Here is a 20,932-nt window from a genome sequence, read left to right as displayed (position 1 = left end):
TATATATATATATATACACATAAATCCTTTCAAATTAAAATTTTCTGTTATTTCATTATATAATAAACCCTAAGAGCTTCTTTGTGTTTTAGCTCATACTTTTAGCTCAAAACTGTTTTTCTATTCTGTGTATCCACAGCCTTTCTTGGGTTACCACTTGCTTCAAAAGCAAAGGTGCCTTGATGATTCTCTGAACTAAAATACATGTGCAATACTGGTAGAAACTTTTTTTCCCTGATGCAGGTGCCAAATATAAATATGTTTTACTATTAATGTACATATTTGACTTGGCTCTTCTTTGATATAGTACATTTAATTCTTTGTGTGCCTCTATATTTACCATAAAACCTCGATTTGTGATCTCCATCACCTACAAATGTCATGTTAGTATTCAACCAGCAGAGGGAGCTCCCAATTTCAAACACATTACATCCTTTGTCAAAAAGGTCAAAGTTGATAACATGATAGTTTAGGATCCCCACCTAGGGCACTGAAAAGGGGGACAAAGGTGGCTCATTCTAGGGGCCCAGACTGAGTGGGGTCCCTCAAAAGCCCCTAATGCAAATTTGCCGCTGTGTTAGGGGCCTTAAAAAATTTATATTTTTATGGGGCCCAATATCCCTTTTGGGCCCCACCAAAGTTTTATCTTTCATTCTCCAAGTAAGTAGTTGTAGTATGTTAAATATTTCAACAAATGATTTTCTTGCACTTTCTGCAACAAATTGAACCTGTTGCTGAGCAACTGGTGTCATCCCAGCTGTCTTTCTGAAAAGAGTAGGACAAAGCCTGGAAAAGGTGGCATTAAAATGTCCCTATTTTTGTTGTCTTAAAAAAACGTACCTGGAAAATATTTAATACATACAAAAAGCTACGATCTATTAGTAAATAAAACACCTCAAACATCCAAATTTGACGTGTTTTAATCAGTCTTGGGGTTTGAAACAAAATTCCTCTGTCTTGCAAATACCCTACAGTCATGTAGGTCACAGTTACTAATCCAGGAGGACACTGACCCATTTTAAGACGGAGTCACACGCCTCATGGAGGCTTGAGGACAGCAATGCTCATCATCAGCCGCCAACCACGAGATCACAGGCAGGGGAAACACATGATGGGGGGGTTCTGCAGAAAGCCTTTCGACCACTTTAAGTGAGTCATAGAAAAACATGGCTAATCTCCTCATTAGTGACGCTCATTCATATAGGGATGCCTGAATGTCAAGCATGCTGGAGTGCTGCATGGTGCGTCTGACTTTTAATGGAGATCTTGTTCCATCAACAAGTGTTTGTTTCCCTCGCCTGCCCATCCCCAACTTTCTTGTTCTCTTCTCCATTCTATTGGATGTTCAGCTGTTGTGCTCAGTAGCTCTTTTGTTCGGTAAAGCATCCCTCACATTGCTCCATGGCTGAGTGGAGACAGTACCCGTTAGCACCTTCTTTATGTCAAGACAGAGCCTAAAACTGCAGTCTGAAGAGAAAGGAGGATCTGTCAACAGGAGGTAAGGAGGTGTCAGAATACTTCTATATGGGAGCATTGTATTGTGTTTTCTAATCATTTATTTGTGGTTATTAACACAGATCTGGATCAAAGGGGAACTACACTTGTATGAACTTGTTTTTATAGTTTGTGATGCCATCTGCCGACTTTGGGTTTTCAAAGTATTGGATCCCCCCCGCTGGGTGCTGAAAGTTGAGCTCTGTGAGGTGTCACCTGAACTCTAGAGGGATGGCTTTCCGCAGACCAGCTGCCCAAAGGAAATCCCAGAGCTGGAGGAGATCAGGAAACGATTCTTACTGGGAGAGCTTGATGTCAGAGGGGGATTGGGTCCCCAGCCCTCAACGTGCACCTCGCCCCCAAAGCGCCATCGAAGGGGCCCAGCTGGACCACTGGCTGGAGCACCTGCAAACCCTACAGAACACCACAGAGTCTCCAACTTTCCACAATCGGAAGCCGATTCCCTCCTTCAGCAGAGGCTCGTCTTCATGTGGGAGTTCCAATCTGGGCAGCCAGGAGTCCATTCCAGCTGGGTTTGTTCCTGTTTCCGAGCGCAGAAGGAGCTGGGAGAGAGCTCACATCACTGAGGCCCCACAGACAGAACAAGCTCACCTGAGTAATCTGTCTCCAGTCAAATTTGGGTGGTTGCCAATACAAAGAAAAGTGATGGGGTTGGATGATGCAAGGAGCCAAAACCAGTTGTTGGACCACCGTCCTGGCCAAGTAAGACACAAAAACATGAATAGAACAAATGTCTTGCTTATGTGCTCTTTTATAGCCAAATTACTTTCCTGTGGATGCAATAAGGTTTTATTCGCACATCTAAGTTATAGAAAACGCTTTAAAGTCCCACTCTAACTACAACTTTTCTATTATAAAACCATTCCCAGTGGTCTTTTAATTATGATTGTGGAATTAAGCTAAAACTGTAATTTTCTAAGACATATTTTCTGCAAAGCACCAGGAGCTCATTATAAAATCACCTGAGATGTGGGCGGAACTGTTAGCGCGGAAGTTAGCCTCAGCTATATCCCATCAACCCTTTGCTTACACTAATGCTGGCTATGGCCCCTGGAACAGGCTTTGCATGGAACAATGTGACAGAAAAAAGATATACAAGATGGGATGTTTGTTATATTGGTATTTGGGTATATTAGCTTCCTGTGCTAATAAACTGTTTTAGTTTGTTAACTGTGCAATACTTGGTCTACAGAGCCCCATGTGTAGAATGAGTTGATAATAGAGTTTTAAAACAGTTTAAAATCTGTGTTTCCTGGTACAAAAACAGTGTGTTGTACAGAACACAGGAATCTACAATGATGAAAAAAAAAACTATGATTGGGTTTTTTAACCCCTTTACACCTAAAGTTTTTTCTTTCAAGTTGATGCTAAACTAAGGTATTCTTGAAGTTGCTTGACACTTGTATCAATAGGTATCAATGGATTAAAACAATATATATATATCTTTCTAAATAATCAAAAAATGCAATAAAATACTGTTTTTGTATTTTATTTGAGCAGAAACTCATTGACAATTTTTATTTTGAAAACCTTTTATTATTTTGATAAAAGACTATTTGACTGATCTGGATTTGTTACTGAGATTCATTTAGGCTGTGTGGTTGTTATATTGAAGCCGTGTTAGCCCCTCAAATGTGAGCTTTAGTGGGATATAGACGAGGCTGTTGTGAGCAACACCAGCGAGTGCCACAGAAAGCCATTAGTAGTCAAGTCTCCGTTACCCCGAGAGAAGGCTGAGCTCTGGCATTCATGAAAACAGCTTACTCGGCAGGAACTCCACGCATTCTCCAAAGGTTTACGACTAATTTGATGCTGTTAAGGCAGAGATTGAGCTTTAGGCCCTGAGAGGATGCAAGTCACTGTACAAGGATAATTCACTCTAAACAAAGTATTACGCAAAGAATAGAAAATATGAGTGAAAATCAATGAATGTCTGTGCATTAGGGGAACCAAGACTGAAATGGTGCACATGTCTTCCCTTGTGGCTCCACAGAAAAGGTTATATTAAGTCAGCAGTGAGGACATGAATTGCTGCAATATAACTAATAATTTTTCGAAAATGTCTTTAATTTTCTTTATTTGTACAGCTGAGGCCCAAACAACCCATCACTCCAACATTGCAGAAGAACCAAGCATCTCTCTGTATGTATGCAATTTATTACTTTCATGCAAACATTTAAAAGAATTTAAAGTTAACCCAAAAGGTTGTAGAGAAATTAAACAAAAAACAACAAAATAAACTCTTTTGCCAGTCCAAAGTTGAAAAGCTTAGCTTAATAAAAGTTTAATGCTACAATTGATTTTATAACAAGAAGCAAGAATTTATTTCTCATGTGCAATTTTTACCTGCAAGCCTGACAAATCCCCTCCCCCAAAAAAGAATGAAAACCGAATAAGCAGGAAGGGGGATTGGGCTGAGAGGCAGAAAGATAAGGAGGGATCCAGACTGATTGGAGCGGGAGCCCTGTTAATCTTCCGGAATGGCAGCCCCGTACTCTCTGGGTGTGATCTGAAGCTTGATCTTTCAACCTTATTCTTGTTTATACATAGATAATCCTGACAAGGCTCGTGCTGCTCACAGAAATCAAGAAGATCCATCTGTACGGCTGCAATGATCTGGGATGATAGATAGATAGTTTGTTTTAGGATAAATGAGCCTTCTGGGCATCTGTACAAGACTTGAAAATGTTTTTATCTGATATGTAACTGATAAATTAAAAAACATGTCTAAATTTCAACTTAATAATGAGAAAAGTGGAGGATTTTCCTTGTTTAGGCTTATGTCTTAATTCACCTTTGGGATATTTACGCCATTTGGAGAAAAGGATAACTTTATTTATGGTTTTATAAGAGCACATCATTGAAACAGTTGTATTAGAGATAAAAAAGTTGCTGTTCTATTTCTCCCCGGAGAAAAGGATTTAAATTTAGTCAATAAAAAAGTAATTAGAGAGGTTTTTTTTTTTATGAAAGAATGACTCATTGTAGGACCCTTTAAAACTAAACATGGATGTAGAACAAATTCTATTGATTAACCTCATTAATGTTTTATTTTCCTCATAACTCTGGAGTCTCCCTATAGATGATGGACTACAAATAAATTTGACTAGCTGCAGAAAGTTACTTTAAAAATTGGAACATTTTTGTTTGAAAAATGTGTTGTTTTTCTGAGTCGGACAGTCATTTTCCTATTATTCCAACACCTCACTATAGCAGCATTTCTCTCAGTGTGGTTTAACCTGAGAGGCATAATGCAATTGGCACTAAAATTAGATTAAAACTGAAGTTACGAGTTAATACTAGACAGTCAGCCTTCCACAGAGACACAGAAACACTGCGGAAGCAGCTGTCATAGAGTCACAACCCCCTGCCTGCACCAGGAAAATCTCTTTATTATAATCATATAAATCCAAACAGAGACATGATTACCGGTGTTTTTGAAGAAGCCTTTTTTCTCAACATCATCTGTGTCTTCCATACATTATAAGTGAGATATCCACAGACACTGTTCCTTATACCAATTGTCCTAAATGCATTAGCTGACAGCTCTTCCCACACACAGCTGCGTCATCAAGCTCAGGAACACATTTGTTGACAGGCGACAAGCAGCAAATTTGTCACATGACGAAAGAGGGTCAGGACACGCACCTTTACAGTGCTGTGTGCTTGAAGCAGAGAAACTTTAAGGCAGGAAACCTCACACCCCCCTCCCCACACCACATTAATGAGTTTCTTACTTTTTTTTTAGAACGTGACAGCACATAATTTTCTTAACAAGTGCAGCCAGTGCTGTATGAGGTTCCATTTGTGGCAAAAATATGCTTTTGGATTCTAGCATCAAGAAAATCCTCTTGTTTTCCAGCTGTAATAGAGCTTGCAAAGTGCTGTCCTCTTTTTTTTTCACCCCCCAAAAAAATGGGAAACACCACAAATTATCCGCACTGCATTCAAGGGTTATCCTGAAAGTGAAGCCCCGTCTCCTTGGTAACCGCAGCAGGTGGAAACATAGCCTTGCAAACAGACAGGGTGGCAACATCAGTCAAGCACTGAGAGACAGCCAGTAAAGTAAAGTTGCTTTCTCTCCTGAGGGGGTTGAAAAGTCACTCTGGGGTTGGCGCTCGACTCCCCTCACTGTGCCAGTGTCAATTATTGACGGTGTCAACATCTCCAGAGTGTCAGGAAGGCGGCTGTTTGTAGTTGCGAGAGAGGCGGCAAACGCTGGTTATCATGTGAAAAATCTGCTTGTTTTGCGTTGAAACATAGATGGCGGAGTGGAGAGAAGTCACACCAGTTCTGGTGCTTTGCGAGGAAAGACGTGGTGGACGCGTGATCAAGGCTCCCCGCCTGATAAAGAGGTAAATTCTATCTGCTCCTCAACCTTAAGGCCTTTTAAATCCAAACAATAACTTTAAAGATGTAAAATTAGACTTGCCTGATGTCTGATGACGACTCACTTGTGATGTGCTGTGATACTAAAACTACTTTCAACTCACAAGACCCAAACATTCAGACATTCAGGAGGCAAAAAAGGTGCAGAATTTAACTTAAAAAAAAGGATGTCCAAAAATAGAAAGCCGGAAGCAAGACTGAAATGTCACAGAAAAAAAATAAAAAACATCAAGAATCTGGCAGAGAGCAGGATGTGATGACTAATACAACATAGATGAAGAGCAGGCAAAACTACAGGAGGTTGCTGGGAAAACGAGCTCGACAGTAAAACTAGCATGTAAAGCATCAAAAAGAATGAAGTATTTCTAACCATGAAGCCCATAGGAGGAGAAGGTTAAACACTGACTGAAGATGCAAATGCTGAAAGTGTTTTTGCTTCAGTGTTGTTTTCACGCTGCGGGGACAAAACTGCTTTAATAGTCTCTTTCCTTTATAGTTCCTACTTCACAGTCAGAGCATTTTTTCAGCCAGAGGGGAAACCATCTGTGAATCAAGCATATGGTCACTGAGAAAACTGCAAAAACCCTTTTGATGATTAAACCACAGGACTGTGTTTCTAGTTTTGTAAACACAGGTAGAGAAAAGGAATCGGGCGCCGATGTTCTTATTTATGAATCTGCTTTCCGCTGCTGGTTCTTGGTTTGTATGTAGCATAAATATGCAACCAGAGTGAAAGCCCCTGGAGACATGCTGTCCTTCAGAGAGAGCTGTGAGGGAAAGGGGATTTTTCTCACTGTTGATTCCTTTTACAGCTAACTTATGTTGGCTTCTGCAGAAACATTTAAAATACTAACATATTCATGTAAAAAAAAATGCTTTTGATGAAACACTTTTTTTTCATCACAACTTTAAAATAAATTCTTTAATTCCCTCTTAAACACCGCATGTTGGGATACATTTTTCTATTACTTTTTGGAACAATATTCATTTTCTGGGTTCATTTTAACCCAATTTTATGTTTTTTTTTTTTTTTTCCTGAGCTTTTAATAATAAATTAAAAGCAAATAAGTTAGTTAGTTTTTAGTGTTTGTACCTTTTCCTCACTCACTTAAAATTTTTTTTTCCCATTTTCCATGACAATCTAATGTAAGACGTCTTCTCTTTAAAGGGTAACCAAACTCTAAATCAATTTTTTTTTACCTTTATAACTGGGACTTTAAAAGTGCTGTCTGTTGGTCAATGCAAATTTTTTGATAAATTAATATAAAATAGTTAAATTCTTGAAAATATAGTCAAAAACTATCTGTGTGCTGCCCCCTACATGTTGAAATGTGGTATTACAGTTGGATTTATGATTGGTCAAACCATGTCAGTTTCATAAGTCCCACATCATGATGTGCAACTCCGGTAATGATAACAGTCCCGCCCCCAAGCTCCACCCCTCTGACTGGATTTTCAAATTTCGGCTGTGGGTGGAGTCAGCCTCCACCTTCGCTGTTTGGTTACCCTTTAAACCCTTGATGCCCAAGGCCAGATAAAGGCATGTAGATGGGCGGTGCAATTTCCCCCCTGAATGCCGTTTAGGGAATGACGACAGGGCACAAAAAGTAAATAAAAATAAAAGAAAAAGAAAAAGGACCAGAAGTGTAAGGATGGACATGGACTGTTGGGCAAATAGACAGAAAAGAAAAGACAAATACAGCCTCAAAAGGACACAAGGAGGGATATGACACCCCATTAAATCACTGCACAACCTGGATGGAAAAAAAAACTACATTGTAAAAAATTAACAAAATAGCTTTAATTTTTACATCTACGTATATCATCTTTTATCAAAATAAAATTTTAAGTTAAGTAAACCATCAACTCAAATCTTTCATTTGATGCAAACGAATAATTTTAAATATAACAATATAACAGAACTTTTACATGTCGTTTGTCAAAAATGTCACAATTAACTTAAAACTGTCCCAAAACTAAATTATTATTTTTTTTATTTTTTTCAATCTTTCTCCATCAAAAACAACAAAACTTCCAATCAAACTATAACTTTTTATAACAAGGATCCAACATGTAGATACAAATGAAAATGTATAAATCCACCAAAAAAGACAATAGAATCTCAAAACTATACATATATAATTATAAATATTAGATTATTTATCCCAACAGTTAAGTGTATTATTTATTGCAATCTTGTTTTTTTAAATAAAAAATGTCAAAGCTACAACCCTTTTGAAACTTTGAAAACAGCATTAATCGGGGTCAGTGTCATTTCTGCATCATTATAAACAACCAATTTAACTGGCAAACTCATTGTGAGTTCAAACTACTACTGAAAAAGTGAGGGTAAAATCAGTATTTTTAAAAGTAATAATAAAAATATAGAAATTTTGATAAAGTGTGACATAAAGGAATTTCTTTCCCACCTCTCCAATTATAAAAGTCAATAAATTACAAGTAAATTCCTGAACTGCTGCTTACTTTATCAGGGATTTTTTTCAAGCTATGTTGTGCTTTGATGCTGTGTCAAACACGACGGAGGGGGAGTCATCTGACTGAAGAAAGAAACAGGAAAGCCCCGCAGCGAGACAAGTCCGCTGACCTCCACCTAAAAAGCCGCATTAGAGAGATTTATTAATATTTCATGGCAAATTAATTTAGGCTATGCTCCAAAAATGAATGTCAATTCGTAGCAGATGCTCCTGTTGCCAAGATGAATTTACAGTACCTGCTTTACTGGGTTGATTGATGACAAAACATTTAGTATGTGACATTAGCAATAAAAGGAGAATGTGATGGGATCTGGGTGTATAATTACGGGTTGTTATCTCTTTTCCCTGCATGCATGCATGCTGTAGGTGCCAGAAAAGAGTAGGTCTCCTGATAATGAGAAGGACAGGCCTGTCAGCTGGCAAGCTCTAAGGAGGGGTTGGATAAGCAGCAGGACGTCCGTTTTCCCTGGAGTCGACAGGAATAATGACCTTCTCACTGGGACCGGTTCAAGCAGGAAGTCTCCTTTGACGAGCCCCAAACCTCACAACCACTCACCTTTAATGTGCACAGCGTCTGCGGATCCCCACAGTCAGCATCCACAAGGGGAAACGTCACACAAGCCTTTGCAAAGGACAAACAGTCTTCAGCCTTTGAAGGCGACGACCCCCCTCAACACACAGTCAAGTTCAGACGTGACTACGCTGATACCCCAGAACAAAACCAGCATCTCCTCCATCACCATCTCCTCCAGAAAAGTGGGGCGAACAGCCAGTCTACCTGGATGCGTCACCCCTTCATCCCAGACGTCCAGTTCACCCTCTCCCACCTTAGATGAGCAGCCCATGGATCCAGACTCCAGGCAGGTGAGGGTGCAAAGGAAGGCCACCATCGTCAAAGTCACAGAGCAAAGGGTCATTTCCAGTCCGAACGTCGTCAGGGCCAGGACGCCGCCAGAGGGTCAAGGGTCGGACACTGTGGTCCGCAGAAGAAAGGCCACTATCATCAAAGTGACAGAGCACAAGGAGAGCTACAGCCCAGCCAAGACTGCTTTCAGAAATCCAGAGTACAGACACAGCTATACAGAGGGAGTCTTTCAAAATAAAAGCACATGGGGTCATTCGGGAAGCAATGGAGTCCATTCAAACTCCATCTCGCCAAACACGTCCGACACAGAGAAGCACGACACTCTGCACAGATCCACTTTGAGTCTCTTTGTGAGCAAACCTGCCGTCACAGCAGGGCCCGTTTTCTCAGAAGTTTCTCCAAAAGCTTCTGGACGGAGATCGGACACACTGCACATGCCGTTGAGCTGCTACGGCAAATTAACCGGCCACTATGAGCCAAGCCAGACCCAAACAGATGCCAGGAAATGGAGCCATGGGACTCACATAAACCCCGGGGACAGTGGATCCATCAACCCTGGCTGGGCAGCGAGGGAGGCAGGTCAGTCGGTGGCTGACGCCCAGACGGCACACCGAGAGGAAAAATTTAAATTCCAGCCATCCGTGGATAGAACGCGGAGAAGTCTAACCCTCATCAAGGCCTCTGGTAGGTTTCCTTATCACCCTGCAGCCTCTGATCTCCACATCTAAATAAAAACTTCCTCTGAGCCACTTTGTGCAGAACAGTGTGATTACACCATCATTCATCGTTAAGGCGCTTGACAAGCATTTTTACATTGTTTTTATGGCACCTGACCCTGCGCACCTGCTTATAGCAACATATGTGTGAAGGCCTCATCATCACCTCCACACATTCTCACCCCTTTTATTGTCTCAGCAGGCGTCTCTTTGCATATATAATTTATCGCAACACTTCCACAAAACCTGCAGAACTAACTTATTTCCTCCATACAGCAACGTCACAGGAAGATGTTTAGGAAACCAACAAAATAGTGCGTGAGGGACTTTAAGACCAATTTTAAGGCCAATTCTTATGAATATTAGGCTTTTTTGTGATGGTATTAAGAAAATGAAGCTAAAAATTACATTTCATATAACTTTTTTTATTGAAAATGTTGTGAATCGAGGGGGAGGGGTTCCAGAGGTGAATTTCTAATGAACTTCTGCCGCTCTGCAGAAGTTATGTCCTAGGAAATGACACAAGTTTTTTTTAAGTTTGCTTGAAAACTGCATACTCACAATTAAAAGGCCACCAGGAACGCTTTTACTTTTAAAAGATGATCAGAGTGGGACTTTATACAATGTGGACATATGAAAGCTTCTTTTTGCAGATTTACCTCCTTCTCCCCCCAAAATTATCCATATTTAATTTAGTTTGGGGCAGAGGTCTGCAAAATTTAATGCTAAAAGAGCCATTTAGTCTAGTTTCTTACAGACCACACCCACAAAGAGCTACGAAGTCTCACTTTATTGTTTAAAAATGTAAAATAATTCTGCTTTATTTTCAATTAAGCTTTTATTTATAAATATAGTTTTTAAATATTACAATAACTGAATTACATCAATGTCTATATGTTTCTATAGCAGTTGTAACTTATTTTACTTTTGACTGCACCGCACACTAGTTCCTTTCAAAATAAAACCCTCTTTGTTAAAAGGTCCTCTTGTTTAGAAGCTTTCTTATACTAAAAATGCAAGGAATTCAAACATAATATTTTTTATAATTAGTATTTTGGTGTGTTTTTTTTCCCTTTAATCTAAAAAATCAAAACTTTAGTAGAGTCTATAAATTAAAAAAAATCAAACATTTAGAATAACCTGAGCTTTTTATTGAAAACACACTACTCTAAATCATTTCAATCATTTTTAAACCACATTTGTTCAAAACTTTAACCACTTTAGTGTAATTTACCAAAATAAAATTAATTTTAGAGACTTTTATTTGACTAACTATAAACTAAAAAACAAATTTAAAGAAAATTTCTACAGAATTTCTGACAGTAAATGAAGCTTTTTTTGCTTAGATGCTTGACATGATAAAATTCTAAACAGAAATGACAAAAGTTAGCTAATTAATCTCTTGTTTATTCAATTGTTAGAAGTTTTCATTAAAGTTAAAAAGCCACAATAAAGAGATAAAAGAGCCACAGGTTGCAGACTGCTGCTCTGGAGCATCAGTACTTCTTATCGGAAAGTTTAACTTCTTGGATGCAGATCCAAGTTTTGAATCTGTAGCACTGAACAGATCTGTCTCAGTATAGAGTCTGTGCAGTGTGGATGCTATTATTAATTAATTTCTGTAAAAAAAATAAAGGCTAATTTTATTTTGATAAAAATCTAGGCTCATATTAATAATAGAAACGCGTCCTCCTAATCAGTGTTTTCCGTATTTGTCTTCTCTACGCTTTAAATGATTAATTAATCTTTCGTTATAATAGTTTAGATCATAATCAAGGAAGCTGTGAGAGTTCAGGGCTTTTTATGTGGTCTCTGAGAAAGGCCAGTGTTGCTGTTTGACTCTCACATCAAAGGCCTCCTGCGTTACAGATCCCCATTCCCAGCAGTCTCAGGAGGAAGTTCTTGCCCTAAATGCTGCTGCCATCATCGCAAACATCAAACTCCAGAGACAACTCAGTCAGAGGAAGAAATCTTCAGAGGAGTCTATGGCGTCTCTCCATGGAGATCCTGGTACAGTATCACCTCTCAGGTCCACATATGAAGATAGGGTTTACTGTGATGTGGTGGATTGTCTGTATAAGTCAGTGCTGACCAGGGTGCAGAACACAACCCGTTTCTTTTTCTCTGTCTCAGAGGTGAAGGAGGAGAGGAATACAAAGCTTTATTCTGAGCAGAATGAAGTTGATCACAACAAGCAACCTCTCGCCCAGGAAAGGTCAGATGAAACCATTTCTCTTCAGGTGAGGTCATTTTCTGAGTTAATAAAAAAAGAAGAAAAAAAAAAAGAAAAATGGAGGTTTTCTTTTCCAAGACAATAATTCTGGCGCCGCACTTGGAAGGGACACAATCTTTTTACACCAGAGACAGATTCCTTTGTGTGCCTTTGAGAAATATCATTCCTCCTTCCAATTTTTAAAAGTTCTAAAGTTTTTTAACTTTAAAAACTGGCACTTGGTATCCACATAAAGCAGGCATGTCCAAAGTCTGGCCAAATTTCCTCAGGCTTCTGTCATAATATCAATCATTAGCACTTTCTAAAAATTGTTTCTTGATTGTGATTGGCTACATTTTGTTGTAAATCTTTGGCAAAACTATCACTGGTTAACTTAATTAATTAAGTTTAGCAACCAGCTACTGTTTATACTTTATGACTGCCTTTATGTCTTTGTACAGTAACTGGTAAGCCCACTGTGACGATTGCAAATATAAATATAAATAAAACTGAATTGAACTGAACTATTTTCCAGGTCACATGATAAAGACTACAATCACATATGCCAAAATGCCAACCCCGCGGAGATCTAAATGCCAGATTTTCATCTAAATCTACTTGTAATTGAAGGCAGCATTGCAATTTTTGACTTAGTTCAAGGTCCTCAAAATCATCTGATAATCGTTTGATTTCTGCTCTGCCGGCCCACTACCACTGTCTGATTGTTAGGAAGTGTACGGTAGCAACACTGGCCCTCGACCAAAGCTGTTGACATGGGCAGGTACCCGTCGATGACCAGACATCAATCTGATGATCCTGACCACTATTCCCTAATGTTTCATGCGTCTGTGCAAGCACACAATCTCCACGGGCACACTGAGGACCACTGTGAGCAGAGGCTCTGCTTTCTCCTCTTTCTCTCATTGCAACTGAAGTAAGAAGAATGAACTTGGAGCAATTTGAGGTTGTAACTGTGTCTTTTAAGTCAATAAAATTATTGTTTATGTAAGTACTTTGTATGTAATTTTGTTTCAACCACACCAACGATTTTCAAAAGAATTTCCAGACAAAATTTAAATCAGAAATTCACACTAATGAAAAAAATGTATTTAGATGTGTTTCTGTGCTTTGGAAAGAAATGAAAAGTTTTGTAGTTTGTACACCCCTGGTATAAAGGGAAACATTACACACTCCTGCTTTAAATTTAAGTCAAAATGTCTCCAAAGGATGCACAAGGATTATTGTTTTGTCAAGAAGAAAAATGTGTTTGTGACTTTGGCACCAGGCACTGCAGCTGTCCAGACCAGACTTCATCCTTCAGTCCCAGAGCAGAGTGCGAGAGGTGGAGCGGAAGGCGCAGGAGAGGAAGCAGCGCTCGGGTTCAGGGGACCGGCAGAAGAGAGACTCCACTACCCAGTTTACCTCTGTGAATGGTAATGCGCGAGCAGCCGGCCTCACCTCTCACCAACCGTCACTGTGCTGTCCATTGTCCCTGTGCAGCTGCAGTGGCTGCCTGCCACGCCATTAATCACATGATGTAAAAATAAGGCAACAATGCCTGCCAGAGCTGCTTTTTGGGATTCTTTGTGTTTATTTTAAATTTATGCTTCAAAGCACTAACTATCTGTTTTTTTCCATTGGAGAGAGTTTTAAAGCCAAAAAATCTCAATTTAATTGCAGTTCTTGAAGGGGTTTGTTTTGTTCAAATGTGCTTTGAAATTACAGAAAAGCAAAGAGAAACCCTTTGTATCAAGAAAAGAACAAAAGTTTTACTTTAAAAAATCTATCTTGAAATAACACCCAGTCCACTGGGCAGAAGATTAATCCTAATTTGAAAAAAGCCTAATGTGAGAGATAAAAGAACATTCCTAATAGTACAGAAGTGTAAGTTAATTGAAAAACTGAATGGACATTAGCATTCAGCTGAATGACTTTTTAATGTTATTATTCTCCTCATGTGCCAGGCTTTAGAAAGGGGAGATTACATGACTTTTACTGCCCCCTAGTGGCCAATGAAAGGAAATTACATTGGTGAAAACCCAGAATAAAATGTATAATTTCATAAAAAAGTATTTCTACTTTCTTTTAAAGTTTTAGTTTATTATACAAGTTTAAAGTTAACATCTGTTTGCAACAACATTTTTTGGCATCATTCTCTTTTGTCACAGCCAAAAGTGATTGATTGCGATTTTTCCATTGGGTTTTGGTCATTTATCATTTGTTTCTGTGTGCTGGTGTTTCAGGTAACCCATTTAAACCCAGAGGCAGAGCTGCTCTGCAAACCAAAATGCAACCGAGGTCCCACAAGTGAGCTCCATCTTTATCTAGAGAAGACTGGTTCCTCTTCTATTGTTCCACAAATTTTCCACAACCTATTTTTTTTATCTTGTTTCACCACAAAAAGCTTCTTTTGTTTTGTTTTATCAGTAAAAATGTATCTTTTCCCTTCAATTTTATGTCACTTTTTTATTTTCTCACTCAAAATGCCATTAAAATGACCCACATATACATTATGCTATAATTGAATTGCATATTTCAATAAAAATACTTATTAAAGACTTTTAAAATAAGATTTGTCTTTCTTTTAGGTAAAACTTTGTGTTTATGCAAACCAGCATCTTTGGAGTTTGATGTGGACGAGAAGATAGGAACACTTCATAGACAAAAACTTCAATAAAATCTGTCACAACACCAAAAAAAAGAACTACTCTGCTAAATTAATTAGGATCTTTTCCAGATGCCTGCAAGTCAATGAAAAACAAAAATGAACGCTGCCATTTTTATATCGAAAGGAAATAGCCTTTGTCTCCCACGGAAAAAAAAATTGAGTGTGCAAATAAATCAACAAAAACATCCTGGTAAGCTTCTGGCTGCAAACGAGAATGAAAGCATCTGTATTCACACTAAAATGGGTTTTGTGTTGACAGAAAATTGCAGAAAAAGCAGCCTGAAACAGTCTTCAGGTGCACACAAGGGGAAAGAAATGACTGAAACCTTCAAATTTAGCCAAAATAAAAGGATAATTTATCAAGACAGCGGAAGTTGGAAACCCTGAAAATATCAGTTATAAAGTTTAAATTTAAGTAAGTTTTTGTAAAAGAGGCAGAGTTATGAAAAAGTTGCACAAGTTTATTAAAAAATATATTATTTAATGCATCTGTATGAAGAAAAAAATTGGAAAGTGTGATCGTTTGGCAGACAAAAATCCAACTTTTAAATAATGTAACACTTTGTGTCCTTTTTGTCTAAAGAGATAAATAAATAATAGTTTGCTGCCAGAAATGTCAAACATCTCCAAGTATCTATAAAATATATTTTAAAAAATAAATATGTTTAAAAAAATGTGTAATTACCTTTTTTTTGCATCATTAAAGAGCATATTTAAATATGAAGGACATTAACTGAAACAATTAGATAGAAAACTATAAAAACATGATTATTCTACTTTGATAAGCAATTAAATTAAGCAAAATAAAGCAATTCTATGAAGTGACAAAATGACAAATATCATAATCAGGCACTAAAATGAGTTTATTTTCCAGTCGTGTCTTCCTAAACCCAGAAACCCCACATATGTGTGCCGAAACGACGCAATTATTCTGAAAAATACTTCAGCGCTGCAAATGGCTTTACAACAGATTGTCAGAGTCTCGCAAACACCTGTGTGTAGAAACTCAACACAACATTAATTTTATGAATGGCCCACAGGCAATTGAGCAAGTAATAACACACCTTCTTCTTGGAGGCTCAATTAAACCTCACAAGGATGTGTCCTGTTGCAATAATGGCCAGGATTCAAAGATTTATGTACTAATAATGCAGCTTTTCTTTGCTCCGGTTTGTTCAGCTTTGGTGAAAATGAAGGGTTTGAAAATGCAAGCAAAAAATTCTGGAAAAAGTATAAAAAAATACACTTTGATGCCAATGTTTTTAGAGAAAAATAGAAATTCACATTTATAAAGAATATATATATATTTTGATAGCAAAATCTAAATATAACCATTTTGCTAAGTTTCAAATGGAACGAAATATTGAAGTAAATTATATTAAGCTAATTTTAGGCAATTTTTTAGTTAATGCAATTCTCCTAGAATTCCACCAGAGGTCACTGTTGCCTCATTTTTTTCTTTTAAATCTCCTTATTGCTTAAAGATGACTAAATGTATACATTCTATAGAGACATTCTTCACCATTTAAATACAGGTGTTTAGATTTTTCTCTTTTTGTCAAATTGCACCAAAAAAAAGACCTTTTAAAAAGCTGTGCAGGCTTGTCTCTTGCCAAAGAGAAACTGTGAATGCTGCCATTGTGCTGACTGTATGAGACCTGTGTTCTTTGGGAAACAAAAGGCCCTTCAGTGGAGGAGAAAGCTACAGTGCGATGCCACCATTCAGCCAAGCTGCAAACAGAGTGGGTGCCCACACACAGCTGCTCCACCCACACCGCCACTGCGACTGATAACACAAACTGGAAAGGGGGCGATTCCTGGGGGGGAGTTCTTCCTGAAAGAGGAGCCGGGGATCTGAGCAGCACGGGCGAGAGGCTTCACTCCTGGTGGTGCACAGGGCTGTTATTAAAATGTGAGGAGTGACGGGTGCAATCTAAAGTGGAGGAACAGCCCTTTTGTAACATGTGACTTCAAAACAGATGGAAAAAAGTGAACTTCCACACTTAGTGCGAATAATCAGCACAAAATAAAGCTGTTTTTTTGTGGTATGTTACATTAAAGTCATACTTTTAGACATCTGCTTTTTTCTAGGATATTATGGTTCAACCCATCTGATCTCAAGTAGGCCAGACCAGTAATATTATAGCAAAATAACCTAAGGTCAACTTGTTATCTGTAGCTTTTTGTTTTGTTTTGTTTTTCTTCTCAGTTGGAAAAAAATTCTCAAACAACCTGGTCTAATCATTTATTATTATTATTATTATTAGAGCTATTATTATTATCTTTTTGACAACAAGATTTTGGTATTTGTGGTGTCACAACTGATCATTTTTATAGCAACCTAACAGCGGTGAGGCTGGCAGGGAACCCAACTGCATCTTACCCTGATGTGGCACGTGCTTGCAAAGAAATGCTGTTTATCTCTTGATCTCACTGTGTCTTTTCCTTTGCTCGCCCTAGTGGAGCAATTGCGAGGAATTGCGTGGAATTGTGTTAAAGTAGGCGGAATTGCGCAAAATTGCATGATATTGCACGAAATTACGTGTAACTGTGCAAAATTTTGCGGAATCGTCCAAAATTACGTGGAACTGTGCTAAATTGGAATTGCGGAAAATTGTACGAAATTGCACAAAATTGCATGAAATTGCGAAGAATTCTGCAAAATTGAGCAGAATTGCACAGAATTGTGCAAAATTGCACTTACGTGCATGAAATTTCGCGGACACGTCCAAAATTGTGCGAAATTGCGCAGAAGTCCGTGAAATTTCGCAGAATTTTGCGGAATTGCACAAAATTGGGTGGAATTGTGCTAAATAGGAATTGCAGAAAATTGTACAAAATTGCACAAAATTGCAGGAAATTGCGTGGAATTCTGCAAAATTGAGCAGAATTGCGCAGAATTGTGCAAAATTGTACTTAAGTGCGTGAAATTTCATGGAATCGTTGACATTGGGCAGAAATTTGCAAAATTGAGCAGAATTGCACAGAATTGTGCGAAATTGCGCAGAAGTGCGTGAAATTTCGCAGAATTTTGCAGAATTGCATAAAATTCTGTGGAATTGTGTGAAATTGGAATTGCGGCCTTAGTGTTAAATAACCATAACTTTCCAAAAGAATGGGCTAGAAACCTGTTTTTTTTAACATCCTTAAATTTTTTTTCTTTTCATGACTGGGCCGGATTAAACCATCATGTGGGCCGGATGCGGTCCGCGGGCCATACGTTTGACACTCCTGTTCTTGGACATCCATATTTGCCGGTCGCTTACAAAAAGGTTCTCCAGACTCCTTCATAGTGACTTCATACACTTTCTTTAGTGTTCAAATGACCTTAGAAATTCATTTATATGAGTAAACATTTTATAAATTCATAATTCCTCATTTAATCAGTGAATCTGACATATTTATGTGACATTTGTTTCATCATTTCTGATTTTTTTGTACTGATTGATCCTCTGCTGGGATTAAATAGTTCCCATGAATTCTGATGATCTTAGCACAATGATCCTCCATGTTTAAAAAAAATCAACTTATGAATTAAAAAAGTGTTTTTGTGATTTAAATGAAACGTCACTTTGACATTCAGACTCATAGCCCTTTCAGTTTATCCTCTGATGTGGATTACTTGATGAGACGTAACCTGCCACCGTTGGGTGATCTTCTGTGATGTCCGGTGGTGCAATAACTATAATTTTTCAGTTCTCTCCTGGATTGTGTTCAGCCATAACCCCCATTAGTCATCCAATAAGCGAAGAGAGAAGTGCCGGAGCTTAGTGCCAGCTATTAGCTCGTGGATGGAGGAATGTGACCTCTTCTTAATGTTAATGGACAGTGCAGCTGAATGGAGTCTTTGTCCCTGTCTTTGTTTCATAATGGATCCGGCCCCCGCATTTGCTGACTGAGACTCCTGTTTTGATCTGAAGTGAATGTACTGAGGTGCAGCTCATCAACATGTTGGGGCTGTCTGAATTAACAGCCGTGTGTAAATATTTATTTAGTCCATAAAGGGCTACAAAAATAGTCCATAACTTTTGATTGTTATTTTATTTATTAGCCTTTAGGTTGACGACGTTTCACGGTCTAGCTGTTTCATTTGTTCTAATTCTTGCTGGTGGCAGGTAGAAAAACGATTTTATGACCACTGTTTCATGTCAGTGCCCCTGCATGTGTGGGTTTGGTTGTTCCAGGATTTATGTGTTCATGATGGTGATTTCAAACTTGAAAGTATGAAGTGTAATAAGGCAAATTTAAATCACGGTTCTGCCTGAATAAGGCTATTTACTGTGTGTGATTGCAAAACTAATGTGTGTTTGCGTTAAATAAAGACGCATGAAAGCCACCCACTGAAATAGATACATCTTTTAGAATGTAATAAACCAATGGTGCTTTAAATTTTGTTTTATGACCTCTTATTTTTCAAAATAAAAGCTATAAGAAAATGTAATTTTATTGATATATCTGTGATAGGTTGGTTGTAGTTAGACATGTCCTTAAAGTCCCAGTCTGACAATTTAATTCTCCAAATGCATTTTTTTTATCTGATACCACAAATACATACTCAGAAATACAGTTTTAAGCTTAATTTTCCTCATATTTATCCTCCATCTTGAATAAAATGTCCGAACAACACATCAAAAACATGATTTTCATCTGAGTGGCTCTTTTAGAAATTATTATTTTGCAATTTTTTTCAAATAACACTTGTCTATATCTGAAACCCCCCATACAATCCACCTTTCAAGCTTCACCACATCACAAGGTTTTTGGTGAAAAGGGTTTATTTTTATTCTGACTGTAGAAAACAGAGAGCATAAAGATAGTGGCTTGCCTGAGGACCCCTTTCCAGCCTGCTTGTTCAACAAAACACTCTCATTTTTTATTTCTTATGTATACATTTTTCTGTTTATGCATCTCATAAAACTTTAACAATCAAATAATTTTTATTTTTGAATTTATGCATTTTTCAAATTTGGATTTAATAACTAAAAAGCTATTGTGTGAATTGGGAAATGGGAAAGTAGTTTGTCCAAATTTTCAGAAGGATGCATGTTTTGAGCCTGTGATAATTTGAAAAAATAAAAATTACCAGCGTTTGACTACATTACTGATGTGCCCGCCTGGAGGGGGTAATGTACAAATGTGTGGAAAACCTGGGTTAGTTAATGCATCTAAAGTACAAAGAGATTACAGGAAATTGTGCTTTCCGTTGGTTTCAAAATAAAAGCTGTCATTCAGCATTAGTGTTTTACCTATTATTCTTGTTGTTGTTGTTGTTGTTGTTATTAATGCTATTATATTTCATATTGATTCAATTTGAAGCTATGTTTCATATAACTTCCGAATTTTTAAAAAAGTGTGTTTTTTTTACAAACTCAATCAAAATTGATGATTTTTGTAACAGCTTTTAAATTTTGTATTTATTTATTTATTTAGAGATACTTTTTATGTTTTTTTTGTTTTTAAATGCATCGATTTTTTTCATGCTTAGTCAACTATGGTTTCCTGGAGTTTTAATTTGAAATCCCTACTGGGAAGCCGAGCCTCGTCTCACAATTTGGCGGGCTTAAGGACCCCGCGGAGCGGCACTAGTAAGCACATGGCTCCTACTCATAAGACAACAGTTCTCCTCGGTAATTGCGCTGGAATTGATGTCATTCCTCTGGGCGTCTGAGAACGCAGCAGCTCGTGCGTCTGCCCGCATTTCCTTCCACTTCCTGACCTCCTTCTCCCGCAGTTCCCACTTTGTGCATGAGGCGGCTTTCCCACCTGGACAGCGCTGAATGGGGAAAAGCCCCCCCGGGAGTGGTCTCGGACGGCTGTCAGTGGGAATCGGACGTGCTCATATTTCAGGAAGCGGCTCTTATTTTTGGGGGGAGGCCCCCTGCCCATCAGCTGTTTTTGGACTGGGACTGGATGATGGTCGCGCTGCAGTAGAGACTTGCCGTCCGCGCGCCAGCATCATGAACAGGAACTTTGGTTTTGTGACAGCACTTCAGGCATTCACAGTCTCCCTGCTGATGAGCCACTCTGCTGAAGGTAAGAGGTGAGAAGAGGTGATGCTTTGCGTTTCTGACA

The 20,932-nt window shown here is 38.3% G+C and overlaps 2 protein-coding genes across 3 annotated transcripts in view; both read left to right on the top strand.

Moving 5' to 3' along the window:
- Positions 1–83: 83 nt before the first annotated feature.
- On the top strand, positions 84–14,893 carry lg19h10orf90 (linkage group 19 C10orf90 homolog). 2 transcript variants are annotated; one of them, XM_024284300.2, is made up of 9 exons: positions 86–1,498; positions 1,578–2,217; positions 3,603–3,657; positions 5,779–5,870; positions 8,766–9,948; positions 11,850–11,990; positions 12,114–12,220; positions 13,478–13,625; positions 14,436–14,893. In XM_024284300.2, exons 2-9 carry the CDS (start codon positions 1,726–1,728, stop codon positions 14,501–14,503), a joined length of 2,286 nt encoding a protein of 761 aa, XP_024140068.1. In that variant the 5' UTR covers positions 86–1,498; positions 1,578–1,725; the 3' UTR covers positions 14,504–14,893. The 2 variants fall into 2 exon arrangements, with proteins under 2 accessions (XP_036073116.1, XP_024140068.1); XM_036217223.1 differs by having other exon boundaries at positions 84–1,498; positions 11,850–12,220.
- Positions 14,894–19,874: 4,981 nt separating this feature from the next.
- LOC112154517 (disintegrin and metalloproteinase domain-containing protein 12) overlaps positions 19,875–20,932 on the top strand; it is a 106,732-nt gene continuing 105,674 nt past the window's right edge. The window contains exon 1 of the mRNA XM_024285519.2: positions 19,875–20,893. Coding sequence (XP_024141287.1) covers positions 20,638–20,893 — 256 coding nt within the window. The 5' untranslated portion in view covers positions 19,875–20,637. The remainder of the gene's footprint in view (positions 20,894–20,932) is intronic.

The sequence above is a fragment of the Oryzias melastigma genome, linkage group LG19, assembly GCF_002922805.2.
Source record: "Oryzias melastigma strain HK-1 linkage group LG19, ASM292280v2, whole genome shotgun sequence".
Lineage (NCBI taxonomy): Eukaryota > Metazoa > Chordata > Actinopteri > Beloniformes > Adrianichthyidae > Oryzias > Oryzias melastigma.
The sequence above is the reverse complement of the archived record's forward strand: the minus strand, read 5'-3'. Positions and strand labels throughout refer to the sequence as shown.

Excerpts from the sequence above, each read along its gene's own strand:
- lg19h10orf90 (XM_036217223.1), top strand. The coding sequence starts at position 1,726 with ATGGCTTTCCGCAGACCAGCTGCCCAAAGGAAATCCCAGAGCTGGAGG. Across the intron at positions 5,871-8,765 it reads GCTCCCCGCCTGATAAAGAG|GTGCCAGAAAAGAGTAGGTC; the intron begins GTAAATTCTATC and ends TGCATGCTGTAG. Across the intron at positions 12,221-13,477 it reads ATGAAACCATTTCTCTTCAG|GCACTGCAGCTGTCCAGACC; the intron begins GTGAGGTCATTT and ends CTTTGGCACCAG.